The sequence below is a fragment of the Pinus tabuliformis genome, chromosome 2_2 (genome assembly GCF_031772625.1).
Source record: "Pinus tabuliformis cultivar Carrire ecotype Pingquan chromosome 2_2, CPIR1, whole genome shotgun sequence".
In the NCBI taxonomy this organism is placed as follows: domain Eukaryota; kingdom Viridiplantae; phylum Streptophyta; class Pinopsida; order Pinales; family Pinaceae; genus Pinus; species Pinus tabuliformis.
Window position 1 is genome coordinate 73,971,832 of NC_142300.1, and position 15,313 is coordinate 73,987,144.

The 15,313-nt window shown below is 34.1% G+C and overlaps 1 protein-coding gene across 1 annotated transcript; it reads right to left on the reverse strand.

Moving 5' to 3' along the window:
• Positions 1–1,654: 1,654 nt before the first annotated feature.
• On the reverse strand, positions 1,655–3,080 carry LOC149191508 (ATP-dependent Clp protease ATP-binding subunit). The gene is given in 4 exon segments (XM_089406255.1): positions 1,655–1,935; positions 1,938–2,082; positions 2,389–2,528; positions 2,531–3,080. Coding segments are annotated over 4 exon segments (903 nt in total). The 5' UTR covers positions 3,030–3,080; the 3' UTR covers positions 1,655–1,816.
• Between the last annotated feature and the right edge of the window lie 12,233 nt (positions 3,081–15,313).

Here is a 15,313-nt window from a genome sequence, read left to right on the forward strand (position 1 = left end):
TAGGAAAGTCAAAGAGTCAAAATCATGTTAAAGAGCTCTTCTTGAGCATATTTGTAATGTATATGAAGCTACCTAGTGTCTAGAACAACCCTGAAAACCAGCACAATCCTCTTGAAGACAAGCAAGCAAAACGATGAAAAACTCTGTCATGTCCACTAACAAAATAATTTAAATTGAAGTCATCTCGGCTAGCAAAAGAGACCCAACATATCACTTGGCTACGTCAGCTCATTATGGAGGCATGACCACTATATATACCCACCTAGGGTCACTGCAAATGAGAGCAACAAAATCTCTCATTTTTCTCTGAAATAACTCAGATAAGAACAGGGTCTACAACTTTGCATATTGTGAAGAAGTACACTCTTGGATGGGATAGTTAGGAGTAGGATCTCGGTGATAAGGTACAATGATACCTTCGCATTCCACTCTGAAATCTTGGTCAAGTTCAAGGTGCTAAAACTCGGATGGGCACAACACTATCTCTTAGCATAAGGATCAAACTTCGGATAACATCATTGTGATTTCATATGAGTGCTATTGTAATGGTTACATTCTGAGCATAAGTCTAAAGATAAGGGTCTCGGTGCTACTCTCTACAGTGATAACCTTAAGCATAGTTATGATCTCAATGGTGACTCTATCTTAAGGATATAATCTCATCGAAGGAGCAACTATGGTGAAACAATGAAGATCTCGGTGGTGCAGACACATTGATGATCTCAGAAAAGGTGCAGTGATGATGATGATCTCAATTGTATCAAGAAGAGGATTGATGTCTTGGTCTTAGAGTGGCTCAGTCAGTCAAGGGTCATGGTCTTGGTGTTTGTCAATTGGTATCTCTATAAGAAGAATTTTGTGCGGGTTTTCCTCTCCAAGAGGGAGAGGTTTTGCCTTGGCAGAATGCCTACATCTTGTGTTCTTGTCTCTTTGTTTTTGGTAGCTATTTGATGAAATAAGAAACACACACTCTGATAATGTCAAAAAGAAGATTTTGCTAATGAGAAAATTAAAAATGCCTCACAAATAATAGTTATCAAGTCAAGAAGAATCTCATTAACTACATGTGCCCTAGATTCTTCAACACGACAACCCTTCAGCAATCGACAACGGATAGGCCTCAACCCTTGATTGGTAGCTCTTCATCCACGATGGCGGATAGGCCTCAACCCTTGACTGGTGGCTCTTCATTCACGTTGGCAAACAGGGTCTTGGCCATGAGTTGATATGTGGCTCTGTGCTCGTCTAGCGACAGGGATCCGCGTTTATGGCTCTGCAAACTCTGGCGGCTCTTCTTTTCTTTTTGACCAGTGGATTCTCCACAACAAGCCTTCAACAGTGAGACCTTCAACGATTTCTTCACGCACAGCACTGATACCACTTGTTGGTCTCATGAGTTCATTAAACAAGAAAGAAATATAGGAAACTGAAAATAAACATGCACAAGTAAACACAATGTATTTACGTGGTAAAACCTTGACAATGTGTCAAGGAAACCTCCATGGGGCAAGGGATTGGAAATCTATTAATCAAAGATGATTCTCCATGATACAAGCCTTACATAACTCCTCCTGTTACAAAACTAATTAACAGTAATTTACAAATTTTACCCATAATTACATTTTGTTGTCATATTTCAACGTATCACATAACATAGAATAACAATGTGATCTTTAATATCTGCGTTGGTGCTGAAATGCCTCTACATTTTTCCAAACCTTCATGGTCCTTAATAATCCCATGTTCAGGGCAAGTCCTAGATAAAATTGGTATGCAGAAACCTTAATTTCACCAATAAGAAGAACTTATATGGTGATCAAATTACAAGAATTCTAGCTGACATGTCTGCAAGGCATTCTGTTGGAAGTTTAAGAAATGCATTCACCAAAAAATCATTAATTCGTACAACAGTAGCCACACCTACAAGCCTGCAACACCTTCAGAATCTAGTCTCTGCCCTCTCCCATTTCTCATTTCGCCTTCGGCTTCCTCAGTTGTAAGTACTGTTTCAACTAGCAGAGGCGGAGGCTTGTATAGAGATGCCATGGACAAGTAAAAATTTGCCCTGAAGTTCAACTCAACCTATCAACAGAGGTAAAACAAAACGAAGAGAGTGAAAAAATTCTCAGTGTATATTTCACAGTTAGTCCTATTGCTAATACTTTTCTGGTGTGTACTGTGTTAACTTAAAAGGTTGGACGCTCCAATCTTTAGACTTTAACCATGGGTGGAATGACTACTCTAATAGAAAGATAAGTTTCAACTTTCAAGGTAAGATACACAGTTCACTCCAAGAAAAACTATCAACATAGGTGATTCTATACTAATTTCAACTGGACATAAAACTGAAATTAAAAAAGAAGAAAAGAAAATGTGGGCATACACTACCTGGCCTGTATATTGCTCTACGAATCCTTGAAAATTTAGAGGAACAATGGTGATGCTAATAAATGGAGGCAAGGGAAGCCCCAAGAACTTAGTAGTCTCATATGTCAATGCTGGAATGTACAGACTGTCCACATCAAATTGACGCCAATTCTTCCGCTACTCATATTCACACCAATTCCATCACCACCACCTCCTCCAGCGTTGTACTTAAAATCAGGATATCTGCCTATTCCCAGTGTGCACCCATCTAATGTCTCAAGCTTTAATCTGACCCCTGCTTCATCTTTTTCCTTTGCATTTGTTTTCCCATCTTTTTCCTCTTCAGTCTGTATTGGTGAAGATGAAGAGGAATCAGAAGCAATATAAAGAATCCATTTATGATGTGTTCCTCTTCCTCTGCTATTACTTCTACAATAACTATATTTGCCCTTTACTGGACAAAATTTCCTCATCTGCAGAGTGAGGCCATAATACAGTTCGCAGTATTCCCTTGCAGTCACGCCACAGTTGGACTTTGCAGAGCAGAATTGAAATCTGGAGAGGTTGGGCAGACAAGTAGAAGGAAAATGAGGATTGTACAATCCCAGGTTCATGTTTGGGCTTGATTTTTGCCCTGAAGTCTTCTGCTGCTGAGCTTCCATTGTATAACTGCTCTCTCTACGTATGTGAATGGGTGGCTGTCATGTTCTCCCCCAAAATGTTGATCATATCCCTTCTATATACCGATATTATTATTTGATATCATGATAATAATTGATTTGATGTTGAGGCATGGCAATTAATTTAACACGGTTCCTTTTATGGAGGTCAAATTTTAAGCATAATTCCTTCGGATAAAAGCAGAAGTGTGTGAAATAGGTGTATTTTAGGTGGTAGGGAGAAGTTGTTCTTGTGTTCTTCACTTTGGTTGGTTCCAGTTCCATTATTGGCTCACCTAGATTCATTTGTACAATGAATCACATGAAAAATTAAAATAAAAACGACAGTGTACTGATTGATGTTTTTCTTTGCAATCTGCACAATTAGAGTATTTTATAAGATTTTCAAGAAGCTGAATTCATTTATGTATTTAAAAACTTATTCTAAATAATGGAAGTTCACAATATCACAAATTTATTTTTCCTGGAATTTTAACCAAAAAAACAAAATGTTAGTGCACCTAAAATAAATATTGTACTCTAACATTTTAAGTTTTTGCATGCAAAATTTAAATATTTTTAATTTTTTTTGTATTTTCACGGCTACATTTTCTAAAAATTTTGAAAAATTGTTGGAATAATAAATTTGAGTTGCTAAATATGTAATATGCTAAATGCCTTGGTTTTTAACGGCTCTAATTCATTTATAAATTTAAAAGTAAATTTGAAATAATGAACAATAATAGATTAGCTACATTTAAGTTAAAAATAATAGATTTATTATTAGGTTGGTTTTCCCTAGTTGGGGTTTTCCAGAGTAAATCATGGTGTGCATGATTTAGTGTATTGTTGGTAACTATGATGTTTATTTATTTATCTTTCTGTTACAATAGTGATATATGAGAGAAGAGCACTATATGTAGCAAGGTTGTGTGGTTGTACATGAGCTAAGGAGTGATGGGTGTAGCAAATCCAATTTGCGTCAAGAATAGTTGATTTGCAATAAAGAGGCCACATAGTTGCATGGATATCGATCTTAAAGGTAGCCATCAATTATGTGGCAAGGTGTTTTGTAAAAAGTTGCAACAACTTGCATCCATTGGCATAGAAGATGCCACCAAGGCTAATGGGGAGCTTCCAATAGAGTGTGCGACATGGTGAGAGCCCTAGTGGGTTCCTAAAAGATCGAGTTGAAAAGATTAGGGGTTGAGTATTGCAATGATGCCTAAAAATTACACATATGTTATGCTATGATAACTTTTGAACCATGTGATTTGACTTTATCCTTGAAGTAAAACTCTCATCTTAATTGATTTGAGTGGATAAGCATGAGATCCACACAAATATGATATGAAGTCAATGGTGCTAAGGCCTGGTGAAGGAGCCAACATGTTATGGAGAGCCACAATAGTGCATGAACACCCTAGAGTGTTTGGTCCAAGTTGTAAAGCCTAGCCATAGGCAGGATGTATTCCCTAAGGTTGTTGTAAGACTTGTTATTCAAGCATACATGTTGTAGTGTGGTAGCACATGATGTCATCCCTCTCATGTATAGAGAGGATGGAGGATCAAGTTATGGAATGAATCATTTGAATAGGTACAAGGGTGGCATGTGTACTTGTATGCTATCATGAGGTTAGTTTGTTGTAAGACCTATTATTCACACACATGTTGTAGCATGGTGGCACATGAAGTTATGTATGATCAATTTGTGGAATTCACTAGCTGGCTCGTGTATTTGTATGCTAGTTTGAGGGGGGGAAATGTGAGATCTTAGGATGTGATATGGTTGATGAACCATGCACAACAAAAAGTTTCCTAGAAAACTTAGAGATGCAAATGTTCATTACTTATGTATTCAGGTGGATGGTAACTTTCTATATGAACTTCAACAAAGATATTGGGACCAAGTTAATCTCTCTAGGTGAAGTTTAAAGGGGAAATTGTTAGGGTAGTTCGGGTAAATTTGACTTGATCATTGTCAATTAAGTTTATCTTGGGTGGTTGGGAGGAATGATTGGGATCATTCCCAGCTAGATTCAATTCCCACAAATGACATGTTGACCTTTGAATAGGCCTCCATATTTTCGAATAGGGTTCTCGAATTTTATTTTGGAATAAGGCTTCTATAATTTTAATTTAATTGTGGATGGTATACACAAATCAAAGATTGAGTTTTATCTTTAAATTAGTTATGTAATTTTTTCTTTTTAATTAAATTGATTAATTAAAAAAATGCATTGTAGATTAAGAATCTCCATGGTAAAGTGGAAGTCAATTTCCAATGTTAAGAATCTTGCTACATGTATATATATTTAACTTATATATAATAATAATAATATAGTTATAATTTAGTTAGTTTTTATGATTTTATTTTTTATTTTTTAATGACGTGTGATATGTATAATGAAGTAAGTGTTTTGATGCTTATTATTAATTGTGACCTATGGGCATTTACCAATCATTTAATTTAAATGAGTGTGGTAGTAATGGTCCATCAAGATGTATATGCTGACCTTCCCACAAGATCTTGTATTTGGTGTCTGACCTCTCCGGAAAGTTGAGTTGGGAAACATATGAGTTTTAGTTCAGTGTGTAAATCTAATACAAGTGGTATGTATCAACAAAGCTTCCCACAAGAAGAAGAGATTTTCTTCTAGATTTTAAATTGATGTTTGACCAGTCTGGGAGTTGGGGTTTAAGATGAGCTTAAAGTCATCAACTTTTTGAGATCCCAAGCTTGTTCATTTTGTGATCAGCACATACCCTGCCCTTCGTCCTGTGTCCTTCTGTTGATTTAAGTTGTCCTTCTGTTGATATAAGTTGACTTTTGAGATCCCAAGCTTGTTCAGTTTGTGAGCTGCCTTTACCCTTCTTTTGACTTTCGTCCTTCTGTTGATTTAAGTCAACTTATGTTGACTCCATTCTAATATGCCTTTGAGCAAAGTAATAATAGGTCTATTATTAGACTGATTTTTCCCAACTGAGGCTTTCCAAAGTAAATCATGGTGCACATGGTTTATATGTATTGTTTCTATGTATGATTTCTTAGAATTAATTTATCTAGTATTTTAATCTCAAACAATTGATATAGAAGTTAGGCCTGGAGAAGGAAGTGATGGTTGCAAATGTGACAACATTGTGTGTTGGGGATGAAGCTAACTAGAGATTAATCCATTGAGAGCATGTGTGGAGATTGCAACCTGAACAACCTAAAAGGAAATGAATGTATGGCAAGGTGAGATGTAGCCATGAAAGTCAAAACTAGAGAGGAGAACATTAGGTGTCACAAAGCTAGATAATGGTAGCATAAGTGCTTGGACCAAAAAAAGAAAAACTTTGGAGATTGAAATTTGTAAACTACGTGTAAATTGACATATGGTTGTAAGCCCTGGTAAGACATATGTACTAGTGACAATGTCTAGAGTGATAGGGGGCATGCCTATGTACCAGTGACAAAGTCTAGAGTGATAGGGGGCATGCCTATTTTCCAGATTGGATCCAAAGAATTTCCTTGGTCAAGTTTAAAGGAGGTATTATAAACTAAACTTGACCTGGTGAGAGAGTCAAGGTTGTTAGGCCAAATAGTGATGGTTTTGAACACCTAACCCATGGTATTAAGCTCATGGAAATATATGTTGTAAATCCTTAAAAAGATTTGGGCATTCTTCATTTTAATGTGCCAAGGTTATTAGGTTAATAGTGAAGATTTCGAGAATTTGATATTGGTGATCTATAGTATTGAACCATAGTATTACATATAATACAACCTTTAAAAAGCTTGAGAATTCTCCATTACAATAGATTAGAATTGAGCAAGTTAAAGATTTACTTCACCAAACCAAAACATTAATTGAGTTAACTACATTTAAACTAAACATAATCCATCTATTATTAAAATATTTCAAAATAATAATATTTCAAAATAAATCATAATACGTATGATTTATTATATATTATTATTATATATATGTTATCATTTATTTCCCTCATATTTTTATATTAACAAAATAAATATTTTATTACATTTACATTATTATTAAAAAAATTACATTAATATCAAACTCAACTTATTTTATATCGACTCTACAATAAAATATAATTTATTACATTTCTTCTTCATCAATTCCATAATTAACTTCTAATTTAATATCACTACCACTTCTTTTAAATTAATGATATAGCTTATTAATTTTATTCGTCTCACAACCTTACGAAAACACCCCTTTACCCTACAATTTTATACAACATCAAGTTCACACATCACTCTTCCCGTATATGGAGGATATATCATTCTTTCTTTATAATGAAACGTGCATTGCTTAGGGTTGGAACAGGCATACTTTTCACGAGGAGTTATCCTTTATGACTTTATTACCGCCCATCTTAATATGGGCAATAAACTAGTTTGATGTGACATTCCCACCGTTATCCCTTATCAATACTTTAAAAGAGTCTACGTTACTGGTACTACTTTAGGAACGTGAACAAGTGTTATGGTACTTTATGAGTGTGAAGAAGTGTTAGCCACTAGTATATATTTTTTTTTTTTACTATAATTTTTTTTGTAAATTTAGGTAGTAACTTTTTATTTTCGAGTTTTTACATGTTCGTTATTCATTTCATTTCGGGGTAGCACAAGAATTGAACCTAAGATTTTTGGTTCGGTGAGACTTCATTTCTACAGCGATTGCCACTTGAGCTATCCCTTACGGACTTTTTTTAATATAATTTTTAAATAATTTTAAGTTTATTTTAATTTTGAATTTCTTAAGTATTAAGAGGAATTAATTTTTTTTAAGTGTAAATTTGTTTTTGAGTATAAAATTTGAAGAAAAAATTGTATTTCAAAAAAATTGATATTTTTGATACTTGATAGATTTAGAGTTAAAATAAATATAAGTTAATTAAATTATAATAATTATAAATAATTAATAATTTTATTTTTAAAATTTAAAATGTTATGTAATTTGATTTACTGAAAATATTTTAATTAATAATTATAATCAATAAATTTAGTATTATTATTATTGTTTTAACTTCATTCTATTTGTTTGTAATTTGAACAGGTAAAAAATGTTTACATAACATAATATTACAAAATAGAGCGCCTTTTAATGTAAAAAATAATTTATGAATTTGTTTCCAAATATATTTTTAATCATATTTTAATATTATATAGTTATATAAGTTAAATAGTTGAATAATATTATTAGTTGAAGTTAAACTAAGCTAGATCTATCTTAATTTTAGAACAACGAATCATTGAAAGGGATCAAGTCTATTTTCACTCTAAAAAAGTGCATTTTTATCCATTTTAATGTTGAATTTTATAACTATAATTAGTCTTCATAATATAATTTTTTATTTATGTATTTATTTTATTATTAGTCTTCATTCTCATTTCAAAAGATCAAAATTTGGATTTTAAATTTAAATATTTTGGCAGGTCGATTCGGTTGGAAAGACACCCATTAAACCAGGAGAAACACTATATATTGACGACATTTGAGCTCCTCCATTTGGTATCCAATTCACACCTCTTCCGTGGAAGATTATTTTAGCCCTGTTTGAGGCTCTTAAGTGGACGAATTTGAGGCAAACTAATTCTGGATAATTTGGGTCTATCTGAGGCTACAAAAATGTGAATATGAGGTTATGAAAGAGAGCAAACCTGAGGCAAATGAAGAATAATCTGGATTCTGATGACATGAAAAGGACAAAAATCTAAGGCTATGCTTAATTATATCTGAGCAGGATTGAGGTACTGTTATGGAACAAGATTTGATTAGGAGGATGGACGAAGTCTTTTTTTTATCTGACTTTTTGACTTTGATATTTATTTCTCTTGTTGACTAGATTTTATAAAGAAAGGATTGCTAGGTTTTTCCCTAAGAGTAGAGTTTTCTCAAGATAAATTCTTGTGTGGTTGTCTCTTCATGTTTTGTCATTATAGTTCTCTGAATATATACATTATAATGTATAATAATAAATGAAAAAAAAGAATAATCTCAAAATCTAAGCACAGAATTTTAAAATCCAAAATCTTAAAATCATTTAAAGAAACTACCCTATACATTAACATGGTATTAGAACTAGGGCATGAAAGAGTAGCCTTGGAAATTGATCTCATCTATACCTAGTTGCCCTAGATCAAGCATGGGAAAATCAACCTCTGTTTTATCCATGTAATCTATAGAGGATAAAGGGAAGGAACAAAAGGTCATTAAAAAAACTAAAACCATACCTCTGTAGGTTGAATTCCTCAGAGGTCGAAATTATAAGGCCAAAATTTTCAGAGTTAAAGAAGCTGAAAATTTCAGGAATTGATTACAAGGGTCCGAAAATCTGTGTGTCTATCGGGAAAGAAGCCTCATAACTGATGTGTTGGAGATCTAGGTAATCATGCAAGCAATCAAGTCCAACAAATCCGGTAACCTATAAAATGTATGGATACATTGCAAGAAATAAATTCAGGGTATTGCCATTGACATCGGTCCATGCCTCAACAATCAAAGTGACAATTTCAACAGGTCGGATAACACTCAAGTCAACCTCATAAGACCGAAAAATATATGAGCCCATATGATCATGGTCTTGAAGTCTTAATAAGGTTCCCGATTTGAAGATTACTCTAAGAGACTAAATCCTTCAAATTTTTTGAGAAGCCGAAAAGTTACTACTAGATCTGTTGAAAGGCCAAGCTATTACCTTATCCCTGTAGGAACTTTGGAAACTGAAATGACCGTGAAGCCTCAAGAACTTCAGACCATATCTAAAAGTTATGGAAGAGCATGCCTTCAATTTGTGTTTTGGTCTGTATCTTGTTCTTGTGATATATCAAGGTCCTCATTTTGCATATTTCGAGAACATTCATTTATGATGAAAGATGCTATGAACTAGAAGTCCAAGTCTCTATGAAAATCTTAGAAATGTTACAAAAGCCAAAATCCTCAGGTTGAACCTCAATCAAGGATTCCTTAGTCACTTATATCGAAAGGTGACTTCTAATAAAATTTTCAAACAATTCGATTTGCTTAAGTTAACCAAGTCTTTGCAATTGACACATTCTTGTTTTTAATATTGTTATGTCCAATGAGACCAACCTATTGTTTTAAACAAATACAAGTTTCTATTGCACTTTACCAAGGTAGATTACCTTTCAGAAGCAAAGGTTGTTCTACTATATTCAAGACCAAAAGATCTTTAGGTACCAAGTTCAAGGAACCTCAATTCAGAGATTGCATCAGTTAATGTAGAAACTAGGTGTCCTTTAAAAGTTCCACTGAAGGTTTGATTACAATTGCAAGAGCGAAGATCTCTGTATATAACACCTAGGAAGCACTCATGGTTCCCTGCCTAAAGGCTGTAAGAATCGAATTGGACATGGGATGAAGATCCATTCATAGGCCAGTAATGTTACAACTCTGCAATTTTAAACTTGGAAGAAAAATGTATGTGTTTCAGTAATTTTATCAAGAACACTGAATATTGCATCTAAAAGAATTGATTATATATATGTTGGATAAAATTCCTGTATCAAATATATCAAAGGTTTGATCTAAAAGTGATCCTTGGATAAACCATTGAGGACATTCATGAAGATCATTCTTGAAAGAGATGTAGGAAATGTCTTACATAACTAAGTTCTTCTGAGCCACAAAAAGTTGAGGAAATTATCTGACAGAATGCATCCTGTATTTATACTCAAAGAAAGGCAGAGAGATTTGATTTGAAGGAATCAAGGAGACATGAAGTCTCTATGATAGTTTTCTTCAGATGATAAAATGCTACACAAATTTGACTGGAAAGAAGAGGTCGAGCCCCTCCTTGAAGTTAAACACTGAACTTGGTGAAGCATAGACTTCTGATGAAAACATCTTGTTGCAGGATTGCGATCTGATGTATGTCAAAGTCTTTTGGACTTTTAAGAAAATCTAGGGTTTAGAAGGTTGAAAGTCTTGGCTAGATTTTATGGTTTTGGATATTGGAAGATCTAGGGTTTGTAAAACCTAACAAGGGGTTGAAAAAGAAATCCCTAGGTCTTGTGGAAAAAACCCTAGGTTTAATTGTTTACGCTAAAAATAGTAATCCTAGTTCATGGATGGAAGACATGACATCATTCTGATATTGAAGACAAGGACGATGAAGTTTCAACTCCTCTTTGATTATTACTATTTTTATTGTTCTTGCTATTCAATTTTCTTTATATCATTTGCTTGGTTGTAATCATTCTTCCAAGACCTCCTAGTGAGAATTGTAGATTAATGACAAGGATTGCCTAGATTTTGATAGCAAATGGAAGAAATGGAAGAATGAAGCAAAACAAGAGAATTTTCCAAAATTTCTACTTGAAGTATATTGCACTAGATAAAACCTAAGATCAGAGGGAGAAAATTGTTTGAAGTATGCCAAAGAGAAGTCAAGATCTAGCATGCAACATATGACAACATGGAAGCAAGATTTGAGAAGGTTCTCTAGAAAGAGGGAGTGGTTCATGTCAAAACGTTTTCCTCAGTTGTAAGAGTTTCCTAAAATTTTTGAAGAGCACAAAAAGAAGCCTCATGGTCAAAGAAGACTTGTTCAATAGATCAAGGATGATCCTATATTATTTTTCTCTGATGGAAGCTAAAGGAATCATGTGTCAGAGCGAGCAACTATTTCCTCAGATGGAGCAGTCAAAAAAGCCTTGTTATGACCTTAGATTCCTAGACGATGAACTGTCAGTGTGAGAGGGAGCACCTAGGCAAGGTGGCCTAAAAGCATCTGTAACGATGGATCATGTGAAGCTGCAAAGAGAACATTAAGATATTGCCTATGTTTGGGGCTCCATTATAATTTCTAGAATGAGCAAGAAGCAGTACAACTTCAAAGGTTACCTGCAATTTTTGCTCAAGTGTAGGTGATGACCATGATGATAAAAATGGTGTAGAACGGTGTTGTAGCATTTTTTGGTTTTGATAAGTTAGAATCAATTAGTCAAAAAATGAAAATATTTTTCAAAAATGTTAAGCTAGGATATGGACAAAAAGAATATCGAATAAAAATGTTAGGAAATATTTTCATAAATATGTCCATATCAAAGAAAATGTTAGGAAAGATGCCCTAAAGAATGAAGGCAAAAATAAAATGTTAGGTTAGAAAGAAAAACAAAAAGTGAAAACTTTGAAAGTGTGCGAGTCCAAGTGCCACTACTTTTTACTTTATTATGTAAAATAATGGTTGTGTGTAGCTTGTCATAAATGCCACAACCCATGATAGTCAAATTGTTTAACCTTGACTAGTTCATGCTTTAAATTTCATGTTTATAGTTAGAAAATAAAGATCTAGCCAAATTGTTTAATCTTGGCAAATCAGTAGTTAGGTAGAGAATAATAAGGAGCTCATCAGTTTAATTTGAGCCCTTGGATGTTATAAGGTTAGAATTAAATAGTTTACTCTTCAAAAGAAAAAAGGAAGAAAGGGTATGCTAGCTTAAATGCACCCAATTAAGTGAAGAAAAAAGGTTGGGGTAAGTAAAGGGTAGGTAGAAGAAAGGTTGCAGAAGAACAAAGTTGATAGAATCACAAAGCACATTTACTATGCTTGATCATGCGTTTCAATGTGAAGAGTAGTTATGAAGATGAAAAGATGTTCAGAGTTGATTTAGTTAACTTCCTCTCATTCATTTCATTCCCCACTACATACTTACTAATTTCCTCATTTTTCCATCATTTCCTAAGAAAATACCCTTTTCCATTCATTTTCACCTTTGCCCCTTGGTTTCACACAATTTCCTAGCAAACTACCCTCCAAAGGTCATTTCCTCACTCAAAATCCCTTTTCCCTAAGTGTGAAACTCATTTTCCCATTAGAAAAATCATTTTCCCCTTGTAAATGCCCTAAAAAACCATAAAAACCCCATGTCCTAAGTTTTTATCCCCCCCTCCACTTTATTTAACTTTAAACTCGCCATATGCCCAAAAACCCTTTTTCCACATAAAACCCCTTTAGCCTAAGTTTTATGTTAACCCCACATTACTTAAATTAACTGCATGAATCATTGTTTTCCTGAGAAAACCTTTTAACCCACCCTTGGTGTGGTTAAAAAACTATCGTCATATAAAACCTTGGTCCCACTTCATTAAACCCATCGCAATACTTTTCACCCGCGCTATATTCATTAATTAATTATGATTATTTTTAATTATTCCCCAGGCCTGCTAATCTTCGCACCTGCTCCCTCCGTGCATTTCGACCGCACCATAGTCGTCTGATCACTTGCTCCTAGATCTAACTATCCATAGCCATATTGCGTGCTCCTAATCTCCGATCTTTAAAGGACTGAGAGCACGTGAGATTCGTGGTTTTGCTCAGGCCCCTCGTGGTTACGTGTCATTCCCACATTAACTCGCGTGCCCTTGGAGAAAAACCACCCCATGGCCAAAAGCGGTGCGACGAGCCTCCGAAATTGCTCCCCGTGTACGGTAAAACCATCCACTGTTCACTTTGCGCCAAATTAAAAAAAAAAAAAAAGTTAAACTGTTTACTGTTTAAATGCCCAAACCTTCATTTTTGCTCTTTTCACCCGTTTACAGTGTAAAACCCTCCTAAAACTTCTTGCGACACCATGAGCCTTTACAACTCATTTTGACCTCCGATTACCATGCAAATACTACAAGGACTCCGTCCAAACATATGCGCCATGCTAAAAAGCCATTGTCACCTCTTGCAAGCCTTTGTTTTTCTTAACAAATTGTTGTATTTTGCAGGTGATTAGTAGAAGACCATGAGAATGGATAAACGGTTTTTATACCAGTTAAAAACATGTTTGTTCTAGATTCTTGAGAAATAAATTCAAATGATTTTCCTGTACAAACAGAAATCAGGTCTAAACCAAAGACAGAGCAGAAGAAATCATTTACATAGTAAATGTTAAAACAGACAATTTACACAGTTAAAAGACAAAACAGAGGAGGCAGATAAAACATACAGTTAAAAGACAAACATATGATCAATATCAAAACTCCCTGATGCTGAGACATAAAAAAAAAAAAAAACTAAATGATTTACTGTTGAAATATACAGTAAAAACTTGAAATGTACAATAAAAGTAAAAGGGCACAATAAAGGATATTAACAAGTCCATAAGGTCAAAGAGTATCAGATAAAAGTGTATCAGATGAAAGTTCATAAGTGAATATGACATCCAACGTGAAGATCAAATAGACAAGCAACTTAAAGGGCAAAACATCAAAGACCAAAGCCAACAGAACCTAAATAATAGGGACAACAAGCAGTAGTTCAATAGTTGTCTCTATCTTCTTGCATGAAGATATTTCCTTTTCCTAGAATAAATCTTAAAACAGTTTAGGATATTTTCTTAGTCCTACTATTGTATAAATAACTCTCTTTACTAGTTATTATGGGTTCACTATTCACCATTGAACCAGGTTGACCATTGAAGAAGTGTTGCACTCTTGAAGAAGATTGCACCTTGATGAAGCATTTGTAAACACTTGATGTACTTGACTTTTCTGGACCCTTAATACAAAGCAGAGGATTCTGAATTCAGTTTTACACAGTTTTTGTTTCCTATAAGTTTTTCCAGTTTACACATTATGTCTTTCTTCATATTCTTATGTCTTACAGAGATACCTAGGTAGGAATAATTGTGTCTCAATTTACTCCTATAAGCTCCTGAAGTGATAATCATTAAAGAGAATGGATTAATGAACTGTCTGTTTAATTAGTTCCCTCTAAATCAATAAATCATCAGCATCTTGTTGTAAGCATAAGCATATTCTCTTGAACCTTCTGAACATCGGTCAGAGGTTTTCATACTTATGATTATTTAATTATCTATCTGAGAATTGTGATAATCATATTATTTTTGTTTTCTGCTCACCATTATTCAAACTTTATCACTGTGTAAAGTTTTATATCAGCCCTTTACTTTGGGATTATTATTAGTCAAAAGGTTAAACATTAAAGTGTTACATCTGTTTTATTCATTGGTCTTCCAAACTTAAAAAAAAACCCCCAAAACAATTATCTTAGATGCTCTGGCATTGATAGCTAACCACTATTATCTCAGAGGTACAACATCAACGTGGCACCGCTGCCAGGGAATTCGAATTTCATTAAGTTTTCCTGGGACAACGATATTCATTCTATTCCTTTAAGGTGATTAAAGGTCTAGAAAGGTTAAAATCTTTCACCTGGCGACTCCACTAGCCCAAATTGGCACCTTTTAAGCACACCAGATCTCATTCGGAATCTGACATAGTTAATCCTCTGTCAGATCC